The sequence below is a fragment of the Tachyglossus aculeatus genome, chromosome X3, assembly GCF_015852505.1.
Source record: "Tachyglossus aculeatus isolate mTacAcu1 chromosome X3, mTacAcu1.pri, whole genome shotgun sequence".
Classification (NCBI taxonomy): Eukaryota; Metazoa; Chordata; class Mammalia; order Monotremata; family Tachyglossidae; genus Tachyglossus; species Tachyglossus aculeatus.
In genome coordinates this window covers 30413458-30437096 of record NC_052099.1, presented here as the reverse complement: position 1 = coordinate 30437096, position 23639 = coordinate 30413458, and the positions used below count along the sequence as shown (strand labels likewise).

The 23639-nt window shown below is 44.2% G+C and overlaps 1 protein-coding gene across 1 annotated transcript in view; it reads right to left on the bottom strand.

The window, feature by feature from the left end:
- Positions 1–1776: 1776 nt before the first annotated feature.
- Positions 1777–23639, bottom strand: part of INO80C (INO80 complex subunit C) — a 30536-nt gene continuing 8673 nt past the window's right edge. Inside the window, exons 2-5 of the mRNA XM_038770350.1 lie at positions 18403–18513; positions 7518–7629; positions 6078–6145; positions 1777–2171 (exon numbers count right to left, since the gene is read on the bottom strand). Of these exons, the coding sequence (XP_038626278.1) occupies positions 2040–2171; positions 6078–6145; positions 7518–7629; positions 18403–18513 (423 nt within the window). The 3' untranslated portion in view covers positions 1777–2039. The remainder of the gene's footprint in view (positions 2172–6077; positions 6146–7517; positions 7630–18402; positions 18514–23639) is intronic.

The window sequence follows — 23639 nt, the reverse complement described above, 5'->3', positions numbered from 1 at the left end:
CGACACATTTTTAGACTTCCGACTCCTGCGGAGATTTCCCAATTTGCCCAGATAGCCTGGGCCGGTGCATTCATTCATTCAATCGTATTTATTGAGCGCTTACTGTGTGCAGAGCACTGTACTAAGCGCTTGGGAAGTCCAAGTTGGCAACACATAGAGACAGTCCCTACCCAACAGCGGGTTTACGGTCTAGAAGGGGGAGACAGAGAACAAAACCAAACATATTAACAAAATAAAATAAATAGAATAAATATGTACAAGTAAAATAAATAAATAGAGTAATAAATACCTAAAAACATATATACAGGTGCTGCGGGGAAGGGAAGGGGGTAAGGTGGTAATGATCTATCCATTAAGTCATTGTTTTGGTGTCTGTCTCCCCCTTCTAGACTGTGAGCCCGTTGTTGGGTAGGGACCGTCTCCATATGTTGCCGACTTGGACTTCCCAAGCGTTTAGTACAGTGCTCTGCACACAGTCAGCGCTCAATAAATACGATTGAATGAATGAATGAATTCTGCTTTTTTAGTCCTACTTACGCAGAACTTTTTTTATTCATTCATTCATTCATTCATTGTCGTATTTATTGAGCGCTTACTGTGTGCAGAGCACTGGACTAAGCGCTTGGGAAGTCCAAGTTGGCAACATCTAGAGACGGTCCCTACCCAACAGTGTATTTATAACTCAATCATCAGGTTATCCTTTCTTTTAGCTACCGGCACAAGATGCAGGCAGTCCTTGACACTTGTTTGCTCTTCCTCGGATTGGAAAGCAGGAAGTCGCTTCTCTTCACGTGCCTGAGGGATCATTACAAGTAGCGTTTGGCCAATTTTTCCAGCACCGACAATTCCCATTCCTTTAGTTTCTCCTCCCAGCTCCCGCTTTCCAACCCTTCAGTCATTTCTTTAATTCTCCCCGCGCCTCTCTTCCAGGTCACTAAAGTGGTGGAGCCCAGAACTTGAGAGAAGGAAGGCCAGCAGGTAAGGGCAACTTTATGGTTTCTATATACTGGAGAAATACGTCACGCTTTATGTCGTCCAGGGAAATTCTGGCTTTCCCCGGAAAAGTCTCAGCTCTGTTCAACTTCCTAACCGTGGTGAATCTAGTAGATTTTGCCCCTTGTCAAATGGTAGAAAAATAAAACAAAAATAGCACGTACTGGTATATTTGCCAATTTGTACTTCCCAAGCGCTTAGTACAGTGCTCTGCACATAGTAAGCGCTCAATAAATACGATTGATTGATTGATTGATTAGATATTTAATTCAGAAAAACCTCTGAAACGTCTATGAGAAGCAGTAAGGCCTAGTGGACAGAGCGCCTAGGTTCTAATCCTGGCAAAGTCACTTCAGTTCTTTGTCCTTCAATTCCCTCATCTACAAAATGGGGATAATAATAATAATAATGGCATTTATTAAGCACTTACTACGTGTAGAGCACTGTTCTAAGCGCTGGGGGGATACAAGGTGATCAAGTTGTCCCACGTGGGGCTCACAGTCTTAATCCCCATTTTACAGATGAGGTGACTGAGGCGCAGAGAAGTTAAGTGACTCGCCCAAGGTCACACAGCAGACATGTGGTGGAGTCGGGATTCGAACCCATGACCCCTGACTCCAAAGCCCGGGCTCTTTCCACTGAGCCACGCTGCTTCTCTGGGGATGATGACTGTGAGCCCCACGTGGGACATAAACTGTGTCCAACCCTATTTGCTTGTGTCCATCCCAGCGTTTAGCACAGCGCCTGGCACGTAGTAAGAGTTTAACAAATACCTTAAAAAAATTCTGAAACAGCGGCCAGTTTTATTTAAAGAAGACAAATCCCATTTACACCCAAAACACAGTAAGAGCTTAACAAATACCTTAAAAGAAAACTCTGGAAAAGCGGCAAGTTTTATTTAAAAAAGAAAAATCCCATTTATACCCAGACGTTCCTCCCAGGGTACGGGGCGCTTCTGATAGTTTGGGATCGCCAGGAAACAGTCTTGAGTCAACGACCCGGGAATGGTCTTGAGGCCGGTCAGAAGTTTTCCTCGTCGTCAACGCTCAGGGTACCACGCTGGTGGCCTTTCTCAGGGCCAGGTAGCCCGTGACCACGTCGGAGGGGAGCATCCGGATGTAGGAGAATTCCTCGATCGTACTGAACCTCAGCTTGCTCTGGGGATCCGTGTAGTTGGCCTGGAAGAGAGGGGCACGCACGTGATCCGCTTTAATCCGTCGATCGGTGGTATTAAGCGCTTAGTACAGTGCTCTGCACGAAGTAAGCGCTCAATAAATACGACTGATGATGATTTATTGGGCACTGTCTACGTACGGAGTACGACACAGCGGAATTAGCGGGTACGTTCCCTGCCCGTAGAGAAACACTGTGGAAAGGGGATCCTGAGACATGAATTAATCCTAATAATTAATCTTGGAGGGAATGGGGAGAGAGATAGAGGGAGGGAGAGGTAGGGAGACGGGAATAAGGAAAGGGGTAGGGAGGAAGGAGGGAGTTTGGAAGGAGAAGTAGGGAAGAAGGAATGGGGAAGCGGGAGTGAGGCCGGAGAGGTAGGGATGAGGGAATTGGGAGGGAGAGCTAGAGAGGATGGAGAGGGAGACGGAGGTTGGGAGAAGGGAGCGAGGGAGGTAAGGAAGATGGAGTCTGGAGAAGGAAGCTCCTTGAGGGTAGGGATTATGTCTCCTAATCAGTCGGTCAATGATGATGATGATGATGATGATGGCATTTGTTAAGCGCTTACTACGTGCAAAGCACTGTTCTAAGCGCTGGGGGGATACAATGTGATCCAGTTGTCCCACGTGGGGTTCCCAGTCTTAATCCCCATTTTTACAGATGAGGGAACTGAGGCTCAGAGAAGTTAAGTGACTTGCCCAAGGTCACACAGCGGACTTGTGGTGGAGCCGGGGTTCGAACCCCTGACCTCGGACTCCAAAGCCCGGGCTCTTTCCACTGAGCCGCGCTGCTTCCCTATGCTTCTCAGTGCTATTTATTGAACGCTTACCGTGTACAGGACGCTGGACTAAACACTTGGGAGAGGACAGTAGAACAGAGTCGGTAGATGGGAGAGTTCAACACGACAGAGTAGGGAGACATGATCCCTGCCCACGGTGAGCTTACAGTCTAGAGGGGGAGACAGGCATTAATATGAATAATGGATCTGCTCCAAAATTAGATATATACATAAAATTTCAGATATGAACATAAGTACTAACTTTATTGTATTCTCCCAAGTGCTCCGTAAAATCAATCGAATTTACTAAGCATTTACTGTGTGTCGAGCGCTGTACTAAGCGCATTTGAGAGTACAATATAACAGAGAGGGTAGAAACATTTCTTTCCCACAGTGAGTTTACAGTCTAGAAGGGGAGACCGACATTAATGGAAATAAATTACAGAAGCGCACATAAGGGCTGAGGGGCTTGGGTGCGGGGCTGAGGGGAGGTGAATAAGGGGAATAAATCAGGATCAATCAATCAATTGTATTTATTGAGCGCTTACTGTGTGCAGAGCACTGTACTAAGTGCTTGGGAAGTACAAGTTGGCAACATATAGAGACAGTCCCTACGCAACAGTGGGCTCACAGTCTAAAAAGGAGAAGCAGAAGGGTAACTTTATTGTATTCTCCCAAGTGCTCAGTAAAATCAATCGCATTTACTAAGCGCTTACTGTGTGTCGAGTGCTGTACTAAGCGCATGTGAGAGTACAATATAACAGAGAGGGTAGATACCTTTCTTTCCCACAGTGAGTTTACAGTCTAGAAGGGGAGACTGACATTAATGGAAATAAATTACAGATGTGCACATAATCAATCAATCGTATTTATTGAGTGCTTACTGTGTGCAGAGCACTGTACTAAGCGCTTGGGAAGTACAAGTTGGCAACATATAGAGACGGTCCCTACCCAACAGTGGGCTCACAGTCTAAAAGGGGGAGACAGAGAACAAAACCTATAAGGGCTGAGGGGCTTGGGTGCGGGGCCGGGGGGAGGTAAAAAGGGGAATAAATCAGGATGAAGCAGAAGGGATATGTACTAACTTTATTGTATTCTCCCAAGTGCTCAGTAAAATCAATCTCATTTACCGAGCGCTTACTGTGTGTAGAGTGCTGTACTAAGCGCATGTGAGAGTGCAATATAACAGAGGGGCTTGGGTGCGGGGCGGGGGGGAGGTGAATAAGGGGAATAAATCAGGATGAAGTAGAAGGGAGTGGAGGAAGAGGAAAACAGGGCTTAGTGGGGAAAGGCCTCTTGGAAGAAGGCTTTTCGAAGGTCTTCTAGACTGTGAGCCCACTGTTGGGTAGGGACCGTCTCTATATGTTGCCAACTTGTACTTCCCAAGCGCTTAGTACAGTGCTCTGCACACAGTAAGTGCTCAATAAATACAATTGATAGATTGATTGAAGGTGGAGAGAATAATTGCCTGTCAGATATGGCCTGCCAATTGTCAGCTGTGTGACTTTGGGCATCTCTGTGCCTCAGTTCCCTCATCTGTAAAATGAGGATTAATCAATCAATCAATCGTATTTATTGAGCGCTTGGGAAGTACAAGTTGGCAACATATAGAGACAGTCCCTACCCAACAGTGGGCTCACAGTCTAAAAGGGGGGAATGTGAGCACCCCGTGGGACAACCTGATCACCTTGTAACCTCCCCAGCGCTTAGGACAGTGCTTTGCACAGGGTAAGCGCTTAATAAATGCCATCATTGTAATTGTTATTATAAAGAGGGAGGGCTTTCCAGGCCAGAAGCACAACGTGGGTGAGAGGCTGGCAGCGAGACGGACAAGATGTAGGGCATTTAGATGAGTAGATGGGCATTTAGAGGAGCGAAATGTGTGGGTTGGCTGGGAGGTGAAATAGGCGGGGGCAAGGTGACTGAGTGGTTTAAAGCGATCTTGTGCCCAGCACTCAATAATACTACTCAGGGATTAATTTGTTAGATGAAGTCACCTAAGAAGTCATTGTAGCCCTGATGCTCCTAGCGAGAGGGAACTAAATTGGCCATTTTGAGGAGATTCCCAAGGGCCACTGTGATACGAGAAGCAGCGTGGCTCAGTGGAAAGAGCCTGAGCTTTGGAGTCAGAGGTCAGGGGTTCAAATTCCGGCTCCGCCAACTGTCAGCTGTGTCTTTGGGCAGCAGCGGGCTCACTTCCTCCAGGAGGCCTTCCCAGACTGAGCCCCTTCCTTCCTCTCCATCCCCCCCATCTTACCTCCTTCCCTTCCCCACAGCACCTGTATATATGTTTGTACATATTTATTACTCTATTTTACTTGTACATATCTATTCTTTTTATTTTATTTTGTTAGTATGTTTGGTTTTGTTCTCTGTCTCCCCCTTTTAGACTGTGAGCCCACTGCTGGGTAGGGACTGTCTCTAGATGTTGCCAATTTGTACTTCCCAAGCGCTTAGTACAGTACTCTGCACATAGTAAGCGCTCAATAAATACGATTGATGATGATGATGAAGTCACTTCACTTCTCTGGGCCTCAGTGACCTCATCTGTAAAATGGGGGATTAAAACTGTGAGCCCCCCGTGGGACAATGTCATCACCTTGTAACCTCCCCAGTGCTTAGAACGGTGCTTTGCACATAGTACGTGCTTAATAAATGCAATTATTATTATTATTATCTATCTCACGAGCCCTCCATAATGATCGGCTGGAGGTAAATTTGCCCGGCCTGGACTTGGACAGAAAAGGGTAGTGGTTAGCTCTTTGTGAACCACACTATTTTCATTCAATCATATTTATTGAGCATTTACTGTGTGCAGAGCACTGTACTAAGTGCTTGGGAAGTACAAGTTGGCAACATATAGAGACAGTCCCTACCCAACAGTGGGCTCACAGTCACTTCATGGTCCTCTGTCTCATCCCCCACCTTCCCTTTTCTTTTCTTTTTTTTTTCTTTTATTCCTCTTGGATCCCTCCAAGAAATACATCCTCCCCTGGGCAATAGAAGATCCAAGACTCTAGTTTAACTAAATAGGCATATGGCATTCTTTCGATCCGCTCCTTCTAAAAACAAATAAAAATAAAGATGGAAAGAATGGGTGGGGGGGGAAGCTTAAAGGGGACTATGTACTTACAATAAGTCCTGAAATATCAGAGTATTTCTTTGCAGGTTTGAAAGACAGCGGGGCATCAATGCTGAAGTCTAGGAGAATGTCAATAGAATAAAACAATATAATTTAGCGTTCAAATAGGACTTAGGTTTAGGCACAAGAAATGACTTACTTAAATTCACTAACCCTCTAAAGGTTTGCAAAGAATGGAAAGAGGCCCTGGGTACAAATGAGCCCAGCAATAAATTATTTGGGTAATTAATTAATTATCCCCAAGTGCCCAAAAGACCAGAATTAGGTGTTCCACTTTATCCAGAGAGTTGGTCTCTGGGAATAAGCAGCGTGGCTTAGTCATCATCATCAATTGTATTTATTGAGCGCTTACTATGTGCAGAGCACTGTACTAAGTGCTTGGGAAGTACAAACTGGATTTACAGCCCGGGCTTGGGAGTCAGAGGACGTGGGTTCTAATCCCGGCTCCGCCACCTGTCTGCTGTGTGACCTTGGGCAAGCCACTTAACTTCTCTGTGCCTCAGTTGCCTCATCGTAAAATGGGGATTAAGCCTGTGAGCCCCACGTGGAACAACCTGATTTCCTTGAATCCATCCCAGTGCTTAAAAAACAGTGCTTGGCACATAGTAAGCGCTTGACAACAAATACCAGGACTATTAAATAACATTTAGAAACAGAAGGAAGAATCGGGAAGATCTTCTTCCTTCGTGCTCCAGGAGCTGCTTTGTGCAAATGGTACAAAAGCGACAGGGGAAACAGAGTCAGGTCCAGAACTATTTTTTTTTTTTTTCTTAGAGGACTGGTATTTGTTAAATGCTTCCTAAGTGCCAACACTGTTCCAAGTGCTGGGGTGGAAACAAGCTAATTAGGTTGGACACGGTTCCTGGCCCGCATGGAATTCACGGTCCAACAAGGAAGGAGACCAACGGAGCTGAGGCCCAGAGCAGTTAAGTGACTTGCCCAGGGTCCCGCAGCAGGCACGCGGCAGAACCAGGATTAAATCCCAGGTCCGTCCTCTTTCCACTAGGATCACGCTGCTTCCGTTCTTTTTGAAACAAATCCACTGTGTAACGGAAATAGCATCATCTAGCCGGTTGCAGTCATAACGCTTAGTAGTCTGTGTAACTAAAATATTAACAGTAACACACACAAAACCAAACCAAAACAAAAAAACAACTCCACGGTGTGTTATTTCAGGGTTGGCAGTGAACTCAGCTCCTCTCCCTCCAACCCTGGACAGACACGTCCGTGCATCCGATACACACACCCAATACGTGGATAAATATTAATCTCACGCAGCGCCGTAGTAAAAAAAAAAAATGATTATGCCGCCCCGCTTGTCTGCTTTCAAGCTGGAGTGCATTTACTTGGGAAAGCGTGTTGCTTTTAAAGGAAGCTATTTGTGTGGATTTTATTATTTATAAATTCACGCAAGGCGTGTAAGCCGCTTACAGCTCGGATCGTCCAGTTGCCATGGTAATGCCCTTTCAGAAGCGAGAATGTGTTTCAGATTCTTCCAGGTTCTGTTCTTCTTGCCAGCTGTTACTCCCCCAATGCCAGAATGCTGAAATTAAAACACCGGGTGAGAAATGTCCGTTCGGGCTGCTATTTTAGAACGTGACACTTTCCCTTCGTTGTCATTTGTGGATGTATTTCTCCTCCTGCCATAAACCGTTTCTTACCCAGGCTTATCTCACTGACAGGAGAAGGCACTGTACACTTTCATTTTAATAGCTACAAAAGCCTTTTTTTTTAAAAAAAAAATAGCGTTTATTAAGCTCTTACAATGTGCCAGGCACTGTAGTAAGCACTGGGGTAGATACAGGTATAATAATAATGGCATTTATTAAGCTCTTACAATGTGCCAGGCACTGTACTAAGCACTGGGGTAGATACAGGTATAATAATAATGGCATTTATTAAGCGCTTACTATGTGCAAAGCACTGTTCTAAGCACTGGGGAGGTTACAAGGTGATCAGGTTGTCCCTCGGGGGGCTCACAGTCTTAATCCCCATTTTCCAGATGAGGGAACTGAGGCCCAGAGGAGCTAAGTGACTTGCCCAAAGTCACCCAGCTGACAGTTGGCGGAGCCGGGGTTTGAACCCATGACCTCGGACTCCAAAGTCCGTGCTGTTTCCACTGAGGCACGCTGCTATCAATCAATCAATCAATCAATCAATCGTATTTATTGAGTGCTTACTGTGTGCAGAGCACTGTACTAAGCGCTTGGGAAGTACAAGTTGGCAACATATAGAGATGGTCCCTATCCAACAGTGGGCTCACAGTCTAGAAGGGGGAGACAGAGAACAAAACCAAACATATTAACAAAATAAAATAAATAGAATAGATATGTACGAGTAAAATAAATAGAGTAATAAATATGTACAAACATATACGCTGCTATCAATCAATCAATCGTATTTATTGAGCGCTTACTGTGTGCAGAGCACTGTACTAAGCGCTTGGGAAGTCCAAGTTGGCAACATATAGAGACGGTCCCTATCCAACAGTGGGCTCACAGTCTAGAAGGGGGAGACAGAGAACAAAACCAAACATATTAACAAAATAAAATAAATAGAATGGATATGTACAAGTAAAATAAATAGAGTAATAAATATGTACAAACATATACGCTGCTATCAATCAATCAATCAATCGTATTTATTGAGCGCTTACTGTGTGCAGAGCACTGTACTAAGCGCTTGGGAAGTCCAAGTTGGCAACATATAGAGACGGTCCCTACCCAACAGTGGGCTCACAGTCTAGAAGGGGGAGACAGAGAACAAAACCAAACATATTAACAAAATAAAATAAATAGAATAGATATGTACAAGTAAAATAGAGTAATAAATACGTACAAACATATATATGTATATCCAGGTGCTGTGGGGAAGGGAAGGAGGTAGGACGGGGGGATGGAGAGGGGGACGAGGGGGAGAGGAAGGAGGAGGCTCAGTCTGGGAAGGCCTCCTGGAGGAGGTGAGCTCTCAGTAGGGCCTTGAAGGGAGGAAGAGATCAAATTCCCGTTTTACGGATGAGGAATCTGAGGCCCAGAGAAGTTAAGCGACTTGCCCAAAGTCACAGAGCCAGTCCGCGGCGGAGCCGGGATTAGAACCCAGGTCCTCCAGGCCCGCGTTCTTTCCACCAGGCCGTGCAGCTTGTCGTGATCTGGCAGGGCTCCTGGAAATTGCATTTTTCCTTCCGATGACAAGGGATGGAAAGCGTGTGGCTGAATGCGAGCTGGCGCTGTCATTTTTCATTTCGAAAGTCACCTGAGGGAAGATGGGTTGCTGCCATTATAATCACAGCAAACTCATTTTTGGGCACGATTACTGCCGAGCCATTTCTCAAAGTCATCGGGACCCGCCAAATGCCACAGGACTAATCAATCCATCAGGGGTATTTATTGAGCTCTTCCCCTTCTAGACTGTGAGCCCGTTGTCGGGTAGGGACACCAGCGCTTAAGAACAGTGCTTTGCACATAGTAAGTGCTTAACAAATGCCATCATTATTATTATTATTGTCTCTATATGTTACCGATTTGTACTTCCCAAGCGCTTAATACAGTGCTCTGCACACAGTAATCGCTCAGTAAATATGACTGAATGAATGAACGTGCCAAGTACTGTACCGAGCCCTTGGGAGAGTACAATACAGCAGAGATGGTAGACCTGCCCTCTGCCCACAAAGAGCTTAGAGTCAAATACAGAGTAAATGAACAGGTAACTAATAAAATTCTATAGAGAATAAAATTCTCTATAGAGAACATAAAATTCTTCTACAGAGAAGCAGCGTGGCTCAGTGGAAAGAGCCCGGGCTTTGGAGTCAGAGGTCATGGGTTCAAATCCCACCTCCGCCAACTGTCAGCTGGGTGACTTTGGGCAAGTCACAGCTTCTCTGGGCCTCAGTTACCTCGTCTGTAAAATGGGGATGAAGACTGTGAGCCCCCCATGGGACAACCTGATCATCTTGTAACCTCCCCAGCGCTTCGAACAGTGCTTTGCACACAGTAAGCGCTTAATAAATGCCATCATTATTCTTATAAACACGGCATTATCTGACATTAAATAGAAGTGAAGCTTAATCGCTCTATCAAGTCAATCAAACTATTCAAACTATTCACTTAAGGCAAGGAAAACCTTGGCTGCCATCCCGAAGGGAGAAAACTGTCAGAAATGCCGCCGTTAAAAAATTCGAGATTGCTATTGTGAAAAGCCCCAGAAGAAGGGCTTTACGGTGGGAGATTGCTGTATAATTCTTTTTTTAAATCCCCCTCGTCCCCCTCTCCATCCCCCCCATCTTACCTCCTTCCCTTCCCCACAGAACCTGTGTAGATGTTTGTACATATTTATTACTCTATTTATTTATTTATTTTACTTGTACATATCTATTCTATTTATTTTATTTTGGTAGTATGTTTGGTTTTGTTCTCCGTCTCCCCCTTTTACACTGTGAGCCCACTGTTGGGTAGGGACTGTCTCTATATGTTGCCAACTTGGACTTCCCAAGCGCTTAGTACAGTGCTCTGCACACCGTAAGCGCTCAATAAATATGATTGGTGATGATAAACGCGTAGATGCTGGGACAAAATGTATGTTTAATCAGTGGGTGGAGGTTGTGGGTCTCTTCTTTCTGTGGCTACGAGTGGGGGGATCTCTGAGTGTGGTGTGTGGGTTTGGGTAAGTTATCATCATCATCATCATCAATCGTATTTATTGAGCGCTTACTAGGTGCAGAGCACTGTACTAAGCGCTTGGGAAGTACAAATTGGCAACATATAGAGACAGTCGCTACCCAACAGTGGGCTCACAGTCTAAAAGGGGGAGACATAGCACAAAACCAAACATACTAACAAAATAAAATAAATAGAACAGATATGTAATAAGTTATGTCTGTGTGTGGGAGGTGTGGGCCAATGTGTGTGAGGACTGTGTCACACCCCGCCCTCACTTTTGAGTCAGAAAGAGGGGGGAAAAGGGCTTTTATGAGCAGCAGGGCTACGACAGCCAGGGACTTACCAAGGACGGGCCCGTGCGGGGCGGGGGGCTGGGGGGGACGCTCTGCCCTGTGACCTCGGACGAGTCAACAAATATTCTATTTATTTTATTTTGTTAGTATGTTTGGTCTTGTTCTCTGTCTCCCCCTTTTAGACTGTGAGCCCGCTGTTGGGTAGGGACTGTCTCTAGATGTTGCCAATTTGTACTTCCCAAGCGCTTAGTACAGTGCTCTGCACATAGTAAGCGCTCAATAAATACGATTGATGATGATGATGATGAAGTCACTTCACTTCTCCCTGCCTCAGTTCCCTCGTCTGGAAAACGGGGATGAAAAGGGACCGTCTCTCTATGTTTCCAACTTGTACTTCCCAAGCGCTTAGTACAGGGTCCTGCACACAGTAAGCGCTCAGTAAATACGATTGAATGAATGACTCCCCACAGCACCTATGTATCTATCTAATTTATTGTTTTAACTATTTGTATTAATGTCTGTCTCCCCCACTAGACCGTGAGCTCGTTGTTGGGTAGGGACTGTCTCTATATGCTTCCAACTTGTACTTCCCAAGCGCTTAGTACAGTGCTCTGCACACAGTAAGCGCTCAATAAATACGATTGAATGAATGACTCCCCACAGCACCTATGTATCTATCTGTAATTTATTGTTTTATCTGTTTGTATTAATGTCTGTCTCCCCCATTAGACCGTGAGCTCGTTGTTGGGTAGGGACCGTCTCTATATGTTTCCAACTTGTACTTCCCAAGCGCTTAGTACAGTGCTCTGCACACAGTAAGCGCTCAGTAAATACGACTGAATGAATGACTCCCCACAGCACCTATGTATCTATCTGTAATTTACTGTTTTATCTGTTTGTATTAATGTCTGTCTCCCCCACTAGACCGTGAGCTCGTTGTTGGGTAGGGACCGTCTCCATATGCTTCCAACTTGTACTTCCCAAGCGCTTAGTACAGTGCTCTGCACACAGTAAGTGCTCAATAAATACGATTGAATGAATGACTCCCCACAGCACCTATGTATCTATCTGTAATTTATTGTTTTATCTGTTTGTATTAATGTCTGTCTCCCCCACTAGACTGTGAGCTCGTTGTTGGGTAGGGACCGTCTCTATATGCTTCCAACTTGTACTTCCCAAGCGCTTAGTACAGTGCTCTGCACACAGTAAGTGCTCAATAAATACGATTGAATGAATGACTCCCCACAGCACCTATGTATCTATCTGTAATTTATTGTTTTATCTATTTGTATTAATGTCTGTCTCCCCCTCTAGACCGTGAGCTCGTTGTTGGGTAGGGACCGTCTCTATATGCTTCCAACTTGTACTTCCCAAGCGCTTAGTACAGTGCTCTGCACACAGTAAGCGCTCAATAAATACGATTGAATGAATGACTCCCCACAGCACCTATGTATCTATCTGTAATTTATTGTTTTATCTGTTTGTATTAATGTCTGTCTCCCCCACTAGACCGTGAGCTCGTTGTTGGGTAGGGACCGTCTCTATATGCTTCCAACTTGTACTTCCCAAGCGCTTAGTACAGTGCTCTGCACACAGTAAGCGCTCAATAAATACGATTGAATGAATGACTCCCCACAGCACCTATGTATCTATCTGTAATTTATTGTTTTATCTATTTGTATTAATGTCTCTAGACCGTGGGCTCGTTGTTGGGTAGGGACCATCTCTATATGCTTCCAACTTGTACTTCCCAAGCGCTTAGTACAGTGCTCTGCACACAGTAAGCGCTCAATAAATACGATTGAATGAATGACTCCCCACAGCACCTATGTATCTATCTGTAATTTATTGTTTTATCTGTTTGTATTAATGTCTGTCTCCCCCACTAGACCGTGAGCTCGTTGTTGGGTAGGGACCGTCTCTGTATGCTTCCAACTTGTACTTCCCAAGCGCTTAGTACAGTGCTCTGCACACAGTAAGCGCTCAATAAATAAATACGATTGATTGATTGATTGGCAGAAAAAGCGCTCTTGCTGTGAGCCCGTTGCTGGGCAGGGACCGTCTCTATATGTTGCCAACTTGTACTTCCCCAGCGCTCAGTACAGTGCTCTGCACACAGTAAGCGCCCGATAAATACGACTGAATGAATGTAAGCACGTAATACCAAAATAAAAATAAATAAAAAGCAAGGGATTTCAAGTCTCTCACAGAGATTATTGAGCCAGAGGTAATATAAGCCCATGAGATTCCCACCCCTTCCTGGCTGGTTTTTCTCCTGCCTTGAAAACTCCTTCATCTCAAAAAAAATCAAATAAAAATCCAAGGCAGAATAATTACAATTCCTACCCTATGCCATCAGTTGCTAAACGGTCTGAAAAGCCCCATGTTCCTTTAGGCTCGCCAAACTCCGTTCTAGCGGGAGGTCGACCTACATAAAACCGCCACCCTCGTTTTCACTTGGCTATTTACTAAACCGTGTGGATGAACCTGGGTGTGTGGGAATTTCCCTGAAGCCAAGAGCCCTTGCCACCGGGCCCACCCACAACCCTCTTTTGCAGAGAAACTCAACTGCAGATGAGCATTTTAGACTGGGAGCCCACTGTTGGGTAGGGACCGTCTCTATATGTTGCCAACTTGGACTTCCCAAGCGCTTAGTACAGTGCTCTGCACACAGTAAGCGCTCAATAAATAAATACGATTGATTGATTGGCAGAAAAAGCACTCTTGCTGTGAGCCCGTTGCTGGGCAGGGACCGTCTCTATATGTTGCCAACTTGTACTTCCCCAGCGCTCAGTACAGTGCTCTGCACACAGTAAGCGCCCGATAAATACGACTGAATGAATGTAAGCACGTAATACCAAAATAAAAATAAATAAAAAGCAAGGGATTTCAAGTCTCTCACAGAGATTATTGAGCCAGAGGTAATATAAGCCCATGAGATTCCCACCCCTTCCTGGCTGGTTTTTCTCCTGCCTTGAAAACTCCTTCATCTCAAAAAAAAAATCAAATAAAAATCCAAGGCAGAATAATTACAATTCCTACCCTACGCCATCAGTTGCTAAACGGTCTGAAAAGCCCCACGTTCCTTTAGGCTCGCCAAACTCCGTTCTAGCGGGAGGTCGACCTACATAAAACCGTCACCCTCGTTTTCACTTGGCTATTTACTAAACCGTGTGGATGAACGCTGGGTGTGTGGGAATTTCCCTAAAGCCAAGAGCCCTTGCCACCGGGCCCACCCACAACCCTCTTTTGCAGAGAAACTCAACTGCAGATGAGCATTTTAGACTGGGAGCCCACTGTTGGGTAGGGACCGTCCCTATATGTTGCCAACTTGGACTTCCCAAGCGCTTAGTACAGTGCTCTGCACGCAGCAAGCGCTCAATAAATACGATTGATGATGATGATGATGAGCAAGGATTACGTTTCCCCAAAAGAGCTCGGGGGAAGGCTGGGGACTGAAGGGTGTGGGTGAGAAGATTTCGGTTTCAAATGCCAAAAATCAATCAATCAATCGATCGTATTTATTGAGCGCTTACTGTGCGCAGAGCACTGCACTAAGCGCTTGGGAAGTCCAAGTTGGCAACATATAGAGACGGTCCCTACCCAACAGTGGGCTCACAGTCTAGAAAGAAAGAAAGACTTGCTCTCGATCATCATCATCATCAATCGTATTTATTGAGCGCTTACTATGTGCAGAGCACTGTACTAAGCGCTTGGGAAATACAAATTGGCAACATATAGAGACAGTCCCTACCCAACACTCGTATTTTCTGAGCACTTACTGTGTGAAAGCTCGTCTTCTAGACTGTAAGGTCGTTGTGGGCAGGGAATGCATCTGTTTATTGTTATATTGTACTCTCCCAAGCGCTCTGCACACAGTAAGCGCTCAATAAATACGGCTGAATGAAAGAATGAATGATGGCAGAGCACTGGATTTGGGAGAGTACAACAGAGTTGGTGTCGTCCACAATAATAATGATGATGATGGCATTTGTTAAGCGCTTACTATGTGCAAAGCACTGTTCTAAGCGCTGGGGAGAATCGGGTTGTCCCAAGTGGGGCTCACAGTCTTAACCCCCATTTTCCAGGTGAGGGAACTGAGGCCCAGAGAAGTGAAGTGACTTGGCCAAAGTCACCCAGCTGACAAGTGGCAGAGCTGGGATTAGAAACCATAATAATAATAATAATAATGTTGGTATTTGTTAAGCGCTTACTATGTGCAAAGCACTGTTCTAAGCGCTGGGGTAGATACAAGGTAATCAGGCCCCACGTGGGACTCACAGTCTTCATCCCCATTTTCCAGATGAGGGAACTGAGGCCCAGAGAAGTGAAGTGACTTGCCCAAAGTCACCCAGCTGACAAGTGGCAGAGCTGGGATTAGAAACCATAATAATAATAATAATAATAATAATGTTGGTATTTGTTAAGCGCTTACTATGTGCAAAGCACTGTTCTAAGCGCTGGGGTAGATACAAGGTAATCAGGTCCCACGTGGGACTCACAGTCTTCATCCCCATTTTCCAGATGAGGGAACTGAGGCCCAGAGAAGTGAAGTGACTTGGCCAAAGTCACCCAGCTGACAAGTGGCAGAGCTGGGATTAGAAACCATAATAATAATAATAATGTTGGTATTTGTTAAGTGCTTACTATGTGCAAAGCACTGTTCTAAGCGCTGGGGTAGATACAAGGTAATCAGGCCCCACGTGGGACTCACAGTCTTCATCCCCATTTTCCAGATGAGGGAACTGAGGCCCAGAGAAGTGAAGTGACTTGCCCAAAGTCACACAGCTGACAAGTGGCAGAGCCGGGATTTGAACCCACGACCTCTGACTCCAAAGCCCGGGCTCTTTCCACTGAGCCACGCTGCTTCTCTAACAACTACAGTGCTTTGCACATAGTAAGCGTTTAATAAATGCCATCGTTCTTATTAACAACGAGCTTACAGTCTAGAGGGGGAGGCAGACATCATCATCAATCGTATTTATTGAGCGCTTACTGTGTGCGGAGCACTGTACTAAGCGCTTGGGAGGTACAAGTTGGCAACATATAGAGACAATCCCTACCCAACGGTGGGGTCACAGTCTAAAAGATAAATATGTACAAACGTATATACATATATACAATGTTCTAAGCGCTGGGGGGGATACAGTGTGATCAAGTTGATCAGTGTGATCAACATATTTATTACTCTATTTATTTATTTATTTATTTATTTTACTTGTACATTTCTATCCTACTTATTTTATTTTGTTGGTATGTTTGGTTCTGTTCTCTGTCTCCCCCTTTTAGACTGTGAGCCCGCTGTTGGGTAGGGACTGTCTCTATGTGATGCCAATTTGTACTTCCCAAGCGCTTAGTACAGTGCTCTGCACATAGTAAGCGCTCAATAAATACGGTTGATTGATTGATTGATTGATTGATCAAGTTGTCCCACGTGGGGCTCACGGCCTTAATCCCCATTTTTACAGACGAGGGAACTGAGGCTCAGAGAAGTTAAGTGACTTGCCCAAGGTCACCCAGCAGACTTGTGGTGGAGGTGGGATTCGAACCCACCACCTCTGACTCCAGAGCCCGGGCTCTTTCTGCTGAGACGTGAATATAAATAAATCACGGATCTGTACGTACATGCTGTGGGGCTGAGGGTGAAGAGAGGGAGCAGATCCGAGTTCAGGGGTGCTGCAGACGGGAGCGGGAGAAGAAATATCTCCAAATAAACGGAAGCAACGTCTTCAAAATGGGGGAGAGCAAGGAGGCTCCAGTGGGAATAAATTCGAAGTCAAGACCTCAGAACCGGTGGTTTTATTAAGCGGCAAATGGAGATACCGCTCGGAATTCCCTTCCAGGATTGATGGGCTAGTTTGTGCAGGATAGTTTGATGACTTTTAGACTGTGAGCCCACTGTTGGGTAGGGACTGTCTCTATACGTTGCCAACTTGTACTTCCCAAGCGCTTAGTACAGTGCTCTGCACATAGTAAGCGCTCAATAAATACGATTGATGATGACTTTTTTTTCTGGGAGATAATTCATTCATTTATTCAATCGTATTTATTGAGCGCTTACTGTGTGCAGAGCACTGGACTAAGCGCTTGGGAAGTACAAGTTGGCAACATGTAGAGACGGTCCCGACCCAACAAGTGGGCTCACAGTCTAGAAGGTCTGTAGGAGTCGAACTCAGCCTGACTTAGATTCTCCATTTATTTTATTTTGGTTTTGTTCTCCGTCTCCCCCTTTTAGACTGTGAGCCCACTGTTGGGTAGGGACCGTCTCTATATGTTGCCAACTTGGACTTCCCAAGCGCTTAGTACAGTGCTCTGCACACAGTAAGCGCTCAATAAATACGACTGATTGATTATCATCCCGATTATCACCTGGGTAACAGATCTGCAGCACTTTTTCTTCTTGTGCCCCTCAACGGTATTACTGTGTGCAGAGCACTGTACTGAGCGCTTGGGAGAGTACTATACAACAGAGTTGGTATAAGTGATCCCCGCCCACAGGGACCCTACAGTCTATAGGGGGAGATGGACATAAAAATTGATCCAGGAGAGGGAAAATAGGAGAGTATAGGAATATTTACAGAAGGGTCTTGTCGGTATGCTTTGTGCTTTAATGATAATAATAATGATGGAATTTATTACGCACTTATTATGTGCAAAGCCCTGTTCTAAGCGCTGGGGAGGTGACCAGGTGATTAGGTTGTCCCGCTTGGGGCTCACAGTCTTAATCCCCATTTTACAGATGAGGTAACTGAGGCACAGAGAAGTTAAGTGAGTTGCCCAAAGTGACGCAGCTGATGAGTGGTGGACCCGGGATTTGAACATATAATAATAATAATAATAATAATAATGGCATTTATTAAGCACTTACTATGTGTTAAGCGCTGGGGAGGTGACAAGGTGATCAGGTTGTCCCACGTGGGGGCTCACAGTCTTAATCCCCATTTTACAGATGAGGGAACTGCGGCACAGGGAAGTGAAGTGACTTGCCCAAAGTCGCACAGCTGACGAGTGGAGGAGCTGGGATTTGAACCCGTGACCTCTGGCTCCCAAGCCCGGGCTCTTTCCACTGAGCCACGCTGCTTCTCTAAGGGCCTTTAAGTGTCTATCAGTAAATCGATCGTATTTATTGAGTGCTTATGGTGTACAAAGCACTGTATTAAGCACTTGGGACGATGTAACAATAAACAGCCATATTTCCTGCCCACAACGAGCTAACAGTCTAGAGGGGGTGACAGACATTAATATAAATAAATTACGGATATATACGTAAGTGCTGTGGGGCTGGGAGAACGCTAGAGAGCTCATTAGCGTGCTCAATTGTAAAGTATTAAATACTTAATAACGCTTAATAATAAAACAATCGCTCACCACAAAGTTTGGGTCCTTAAATGGCAGAGGTTTAGCCGTCGCTTCGACCGGGCCGGCGCTGGAATCCATCGGGACCGTCTTGGTCTCGCTCACGGACTCGATGCTGAGGCCCTGAAAACAAAACCGTGATAGATGTTTCCACTGACTTTATGTCAAGCACTGTACTAACCGCTGGCAGAGAAGCGAGATAAGCCAATTGGACAGATTCCCTGTCCCGCATGGGGCTTAGAGTCGAAGGTGGAGATGGGTGGTGTGGATAGTTGATCTCCATTTCCCAGGGGAGGAAACTGAGGCACAGAGAAGTTTAGGGATTCACCCAAGGTCACACAGCTGGAATTACAACGCAGGCTTCCTAGCTCCTTGGCCTGTGATTCATTCATTCATTCATTCATTCATTCATTCAGTTGTATTTATTGAGCGCTTACTGTGTGCAGAGCACTGTACTAAGCGCTTAGGAAGCCCAAGTCGGCAGCATATAGAGACGGTCCCTACCCAACAATGGGCTCGCAGTCTAGAAGGGGGAGACAGAGAACAAAACAAAACATGTGGACGGGTGTCAAGTCAGAACAAATAGAATTATAGCTAAATGTACATCATTAACAAAATTAATAGAATAGTAAATCTGTACAAGTAAAATAGAGTGATAAATCTGTACAAACGTATATCCAGGTGCTGTGGGGAGGGGAAGGAGGTAGGGCGGGGGGATGGGGAGGTGGAGAGGAAAAAGGGGGCTCAGTCTGGGAAGGCCTCCTGGAGGAGGTGGGCTCTCAATAATAATAATAGCATTTATTAAGCGCTTACTATTCTCAGTAATAATAATAATAGCACTTATTAAGTGCTTACTCTGTGCAAAGCACTGTTCTAAGCGCTGGGGGAGATATAAGGTGATCAGGTTGTTCCACGGGGGGCTCACAGTCTTCATCCCCATTTTCCAGATGAGGTAACTGAGGCCCAGAGAAGTGAAGCGACTTGCCCAAAGTCACCCAGCTGACAAGTGGCGGAGCCGGGATTTGAACCCGTGACCTCTGCCTCCAAAGCCCGGGCCCTTTCCACTGAGCCACGCTGCTTCTCTAGGGCTTGGAAGGGAGGAAGACAATTCGTACCTTGAAATTTTGCACTTGAATTTGCATCCTTCATTCACCCCGACCCCCAGCATTTATTTATATATCCATAATTGATTTGATTGTGTCTTTAATGTAAGTCCACAGTAGGAATAAGTACTAAGATATGGGTGGCTTGATGTAAGAGAAGAGAGAAGCAGCGTGGCTCAGTGGAAAGAGCCGGGCTTCGGAGTCAGAGGTCACGGGTTCAAATCCCGGCTCCACCACTTGTCAGCTGGGTGACTTTGGGCAAGTCACTTCACTTCTCTGGGCCTCAGTTCCCTCATCTGCAAAATGGGGATGAAGACTGTGAGCCCCCCGTGGTACAACCTGATCACCTTGTGACCTCCCCGGCGCTTAGAACAGTGCTTTGCACATAGTAAGTGCTTAATAAATGCCATTATTATTATAAGAGGAATAGTCAGTCCATCATGGAAGCTTTTGAGGAGCGGAAAGATGTGCGGAACAATTTCTGAAACATGATTCCGTCAGGTGCATGGAAGAAAGGAGAGGCTAGAGACAGAGAGATTGAAAAGGAGACTGCTTTCAAGTTTTTACTCCTTTAAAAGGGGCTTGTAATAATAATAATAATATTAATAATAACAATAATAATAATAATAATGGCATTTATTAAGCGCTTACTATGTGCAAAGCACTGTTCTAAGCGCCAGGGAGGTTACAAGGTGATCAGGTTGTCCCACGGGGGGCTCACAGTCTTAATCCCCATTTTACAGATGAGGAAACTGAGGCCCAGAGAAGTGAAGCGACTTGCCCAAAGTCACACAGCTGGTAATTGGCAGAGCCAGGATTTGAACCCACGACCTCTGACTCCAAAGCCCGGGCTCTTTCCACTGAGCCACGCTGCTTCTCTAATTGTAGAGATTCTCTTATTGTAATCAATAAGATGCAGAAAGGGAGCGACAGATAATACAAAGCAATCTGCTTTTTATGCCATTTTACAATTTCATGAAACCAACCCCAAACATCCCCAATCTTTTTTTTTTTACCACACCCCCCAGCTCAAATCCTCTAGGGTAGTGAAACTGCATCTAATTTGGTAAGATCTGGGACCCAATGTAATTCTTAATTTGGTATCTGGGACACCAAAGTAGGGCCCGTCTGGGGAGGTGAAAGGGAATGGAGTTTATAATCTAGGTCATTCAGGAAAAGCGCGTGGGGACAAAAAAAAAAAAAATCCAAAACACTTTTACCTGAATTTATGCAGGTAAAAATGACCAGTTTTTGTTTTCTTATACTTCTGTCGGAAGAGCCATGGTTACAGGAAGTTTAAAGGAAGTTTTCAATCCAGCGCTTAGAACAGTGCTATTTATTTTATTTTATTTGTTTGTTTATTTATTTATTTATTTGTTTGTTTGTTTATTTTGCTTGTACATATCTATTCTATTTATTTTATTTTGTTAGTATGTTTGGTTTTGTTCTCTGTCTCCCCCTTTTAGACTGTGAGCCCACTGTTGGGTAGGGACTGTCTCTGTGTGTTGCCAACTTGCACTTCCCAAGCGTTTAGTACAGTGCTCTGCACACAGTAAGCGCTCGATAAATACGATTGATGATGATGAACAGTGCTTTGCACATAGTAGGCGCTTAACAAATGCCATCGTTATTATTATTAATAGTTACACAGCTTCTTTCAACCTTAGCCTTGATTCAATATGGAAACAGAACTTTCTAAGAGAGGGAGGGCAGGGAAAAGGGAGATTATGGGTGTTAAGAGTTCAAGTTTTGGTATCCATCTTCCCTACAAAATGTACTTTTACCACAAGAAAACTATAATAAATAAGTAGTTTTAGTGTATATCAAGCACATGGGGAAATACCACTGAGATTTTAAAATTACCTAAAGGGTAAACAACTTCCTACAGCGCTTTAAAATCAATAACCATCTTCCTTTCATATCCCACTCACAAACCCTTGTGATTTAGGAAGAGGTTTCGAAAAAGATTTTCGTGCTAAAGCACCTATGATAGTCTACATTGTTGCTAAGCAGTACATGCCTTTTTTGGGTAAAATAGAACCTCACTAATTTATACCAAGTTTGAATTTCTGAATTTTTTGAATTTTTGAATGATATCCTACGTTGTTGCTAAGCAGTACATGCCTTTTTTGGATAAAATAGAACCTCACTAATTTATACCAAGTTTGAATTTCTGAATTCTGAATTTTTGAATTTTTGAATTACCTAAAGGGTAAACAACTTCCTACAGCGCTTTAAAATCAATAACCATCTTCCTTTCATATCCCACTCACAAACCCTTGTGATTTAGGAAGAGGTTTTGAAAAAGATTTTCGTGCTAAAGCATCTATAATATCCTACATTGTTGCTAAGCAGTACATGCCTTTTTTGGATAAAATAGAACCTCACTAATTTATACCAAGTTTGAATTTCTGAATTTTGAATTTTTGAATTTTAAAATTACCTGAAGGGTAAACAACTTCCTACAGCGCTTTAAAATCAATAATCATCTTCCTTTCATATTCCACTCACAAACCCTTGTGATTTAGGAAGAGGTTTTGAAAAAGATTTTCGTGCTAAGGCACCTATGATATCCTACGTTGTTGCTAAGCAGTACATGCCTTTTTTGGATAAAATAGAACCTCACTAATTTATACCAAGTATGAATTTCTGAATTTTTTGAATTTTTGAATGATATCCTACGTTGTTGCTAAGCAGTACATGCCTTTTTTGGACAAAATAGAACCTCACTAATTTATACCAAGTTTGAATTTCTGAATTTTGAATTTTTGAATTTTAAAATTACCTGAAGGGTAAACAACTTCCTACAGCGCTTTAAAATCAATAATCATCTTCCTTTCATATCCCACTCACAAACCCTTGTGATTTAGGAAGAGGTTTCGAAACAGATTTTCGTGCTAAAGCATCTATGATATCCTACATTGTTGCTAAGCAGTACATGCCTATTTTGGATAAAGTAGAACCTCACTAATTTATACCAAGTTTGAATTTCTGAATTTTTTGAATTTTAAAATTACCTAAAGGGTAAAGAACTTCCTACAGCGCTTTAAAATCAATAACCATCTTCCTTTCACATCCCACTCACAAACCCTTGTGATTTAGGAAGAGGTTTTGAAAAAGATTTTCGTGCTAAAGCATCTATGGTATCCTACGTTGTTGCTAAGCAGTACATGCCTTTTTTGGATAAAATAGAACCTCCCTAATTTATACCAAGTTTGAATTGTAGTGCTGTTTTAACTAGTGTGGATTAGTACGGTTTAACTACAGTTTTTAAATAACATTATTCTGTTTGCTGTCTGATTATACGGAGAGTTCGGGCTTAGTTTCCCGGTGTCTGCCTACATCTTTCTCTACCGTCTCTTTCGATCCACCTAAACAGCTGGAGATTTAGGAAATGTTTTATGTTTCTCCCACACTCAGCATCAGTTTAACAGACGTCACTAGCCACAATATTGACCAATCCTTCCTTTTTAGTTCAAAGTGCACCTCTCCCTGGCAATCCTACAAAGACAAGGGGAGAAATAGGTTCCAAATTAATGAGGTTCAATGGATCGCCCTTCTCAGCGACAGGGGAAAGGATTATTAATATGAAATTATGGATCAATCACCGGTATTTCATTCAATCATATTTATTGAGCGCTTACTGTCTGCAGACAGCTGTACTAAGCGCTTAATGGTATTTACCGAGTGCTGACTTACTGCAGAACAATGGGACTGTATCCACCCTGTTTAGCTACCCCAGTGCTTAGCACATAGTACGCCCTTAAAAAATACCGTAATATGTCCCCGCTCGATCATAAGCTTCTTGAAAACTAAAATAAATAAATGATGGCATTTATAAAGTGCTTACTATGTGCACTGTTCTGAGCGCTGAGGCGGTTACAAGGTGATCGGGTTGTCCCACAGGAGGCTCACAGTCTTCATCCCCATTTTACAGATGAGGTCACTGAGGCCCAGAGAAGTGAAGTGACTTGCCCAGAGTCACACGGCTGACAGTTGGCGGGGCCGGGATTTGAACCCCTGACCTCTGGCTCCAAAGCCCGGGCTCTTTCCGCTGAGCCATGAAAGCAGGGATTGTCTCCCCCAACTGAATTGGAGAGTATAATATAATTATATGATTATATGATTATGACTATGATTATAATT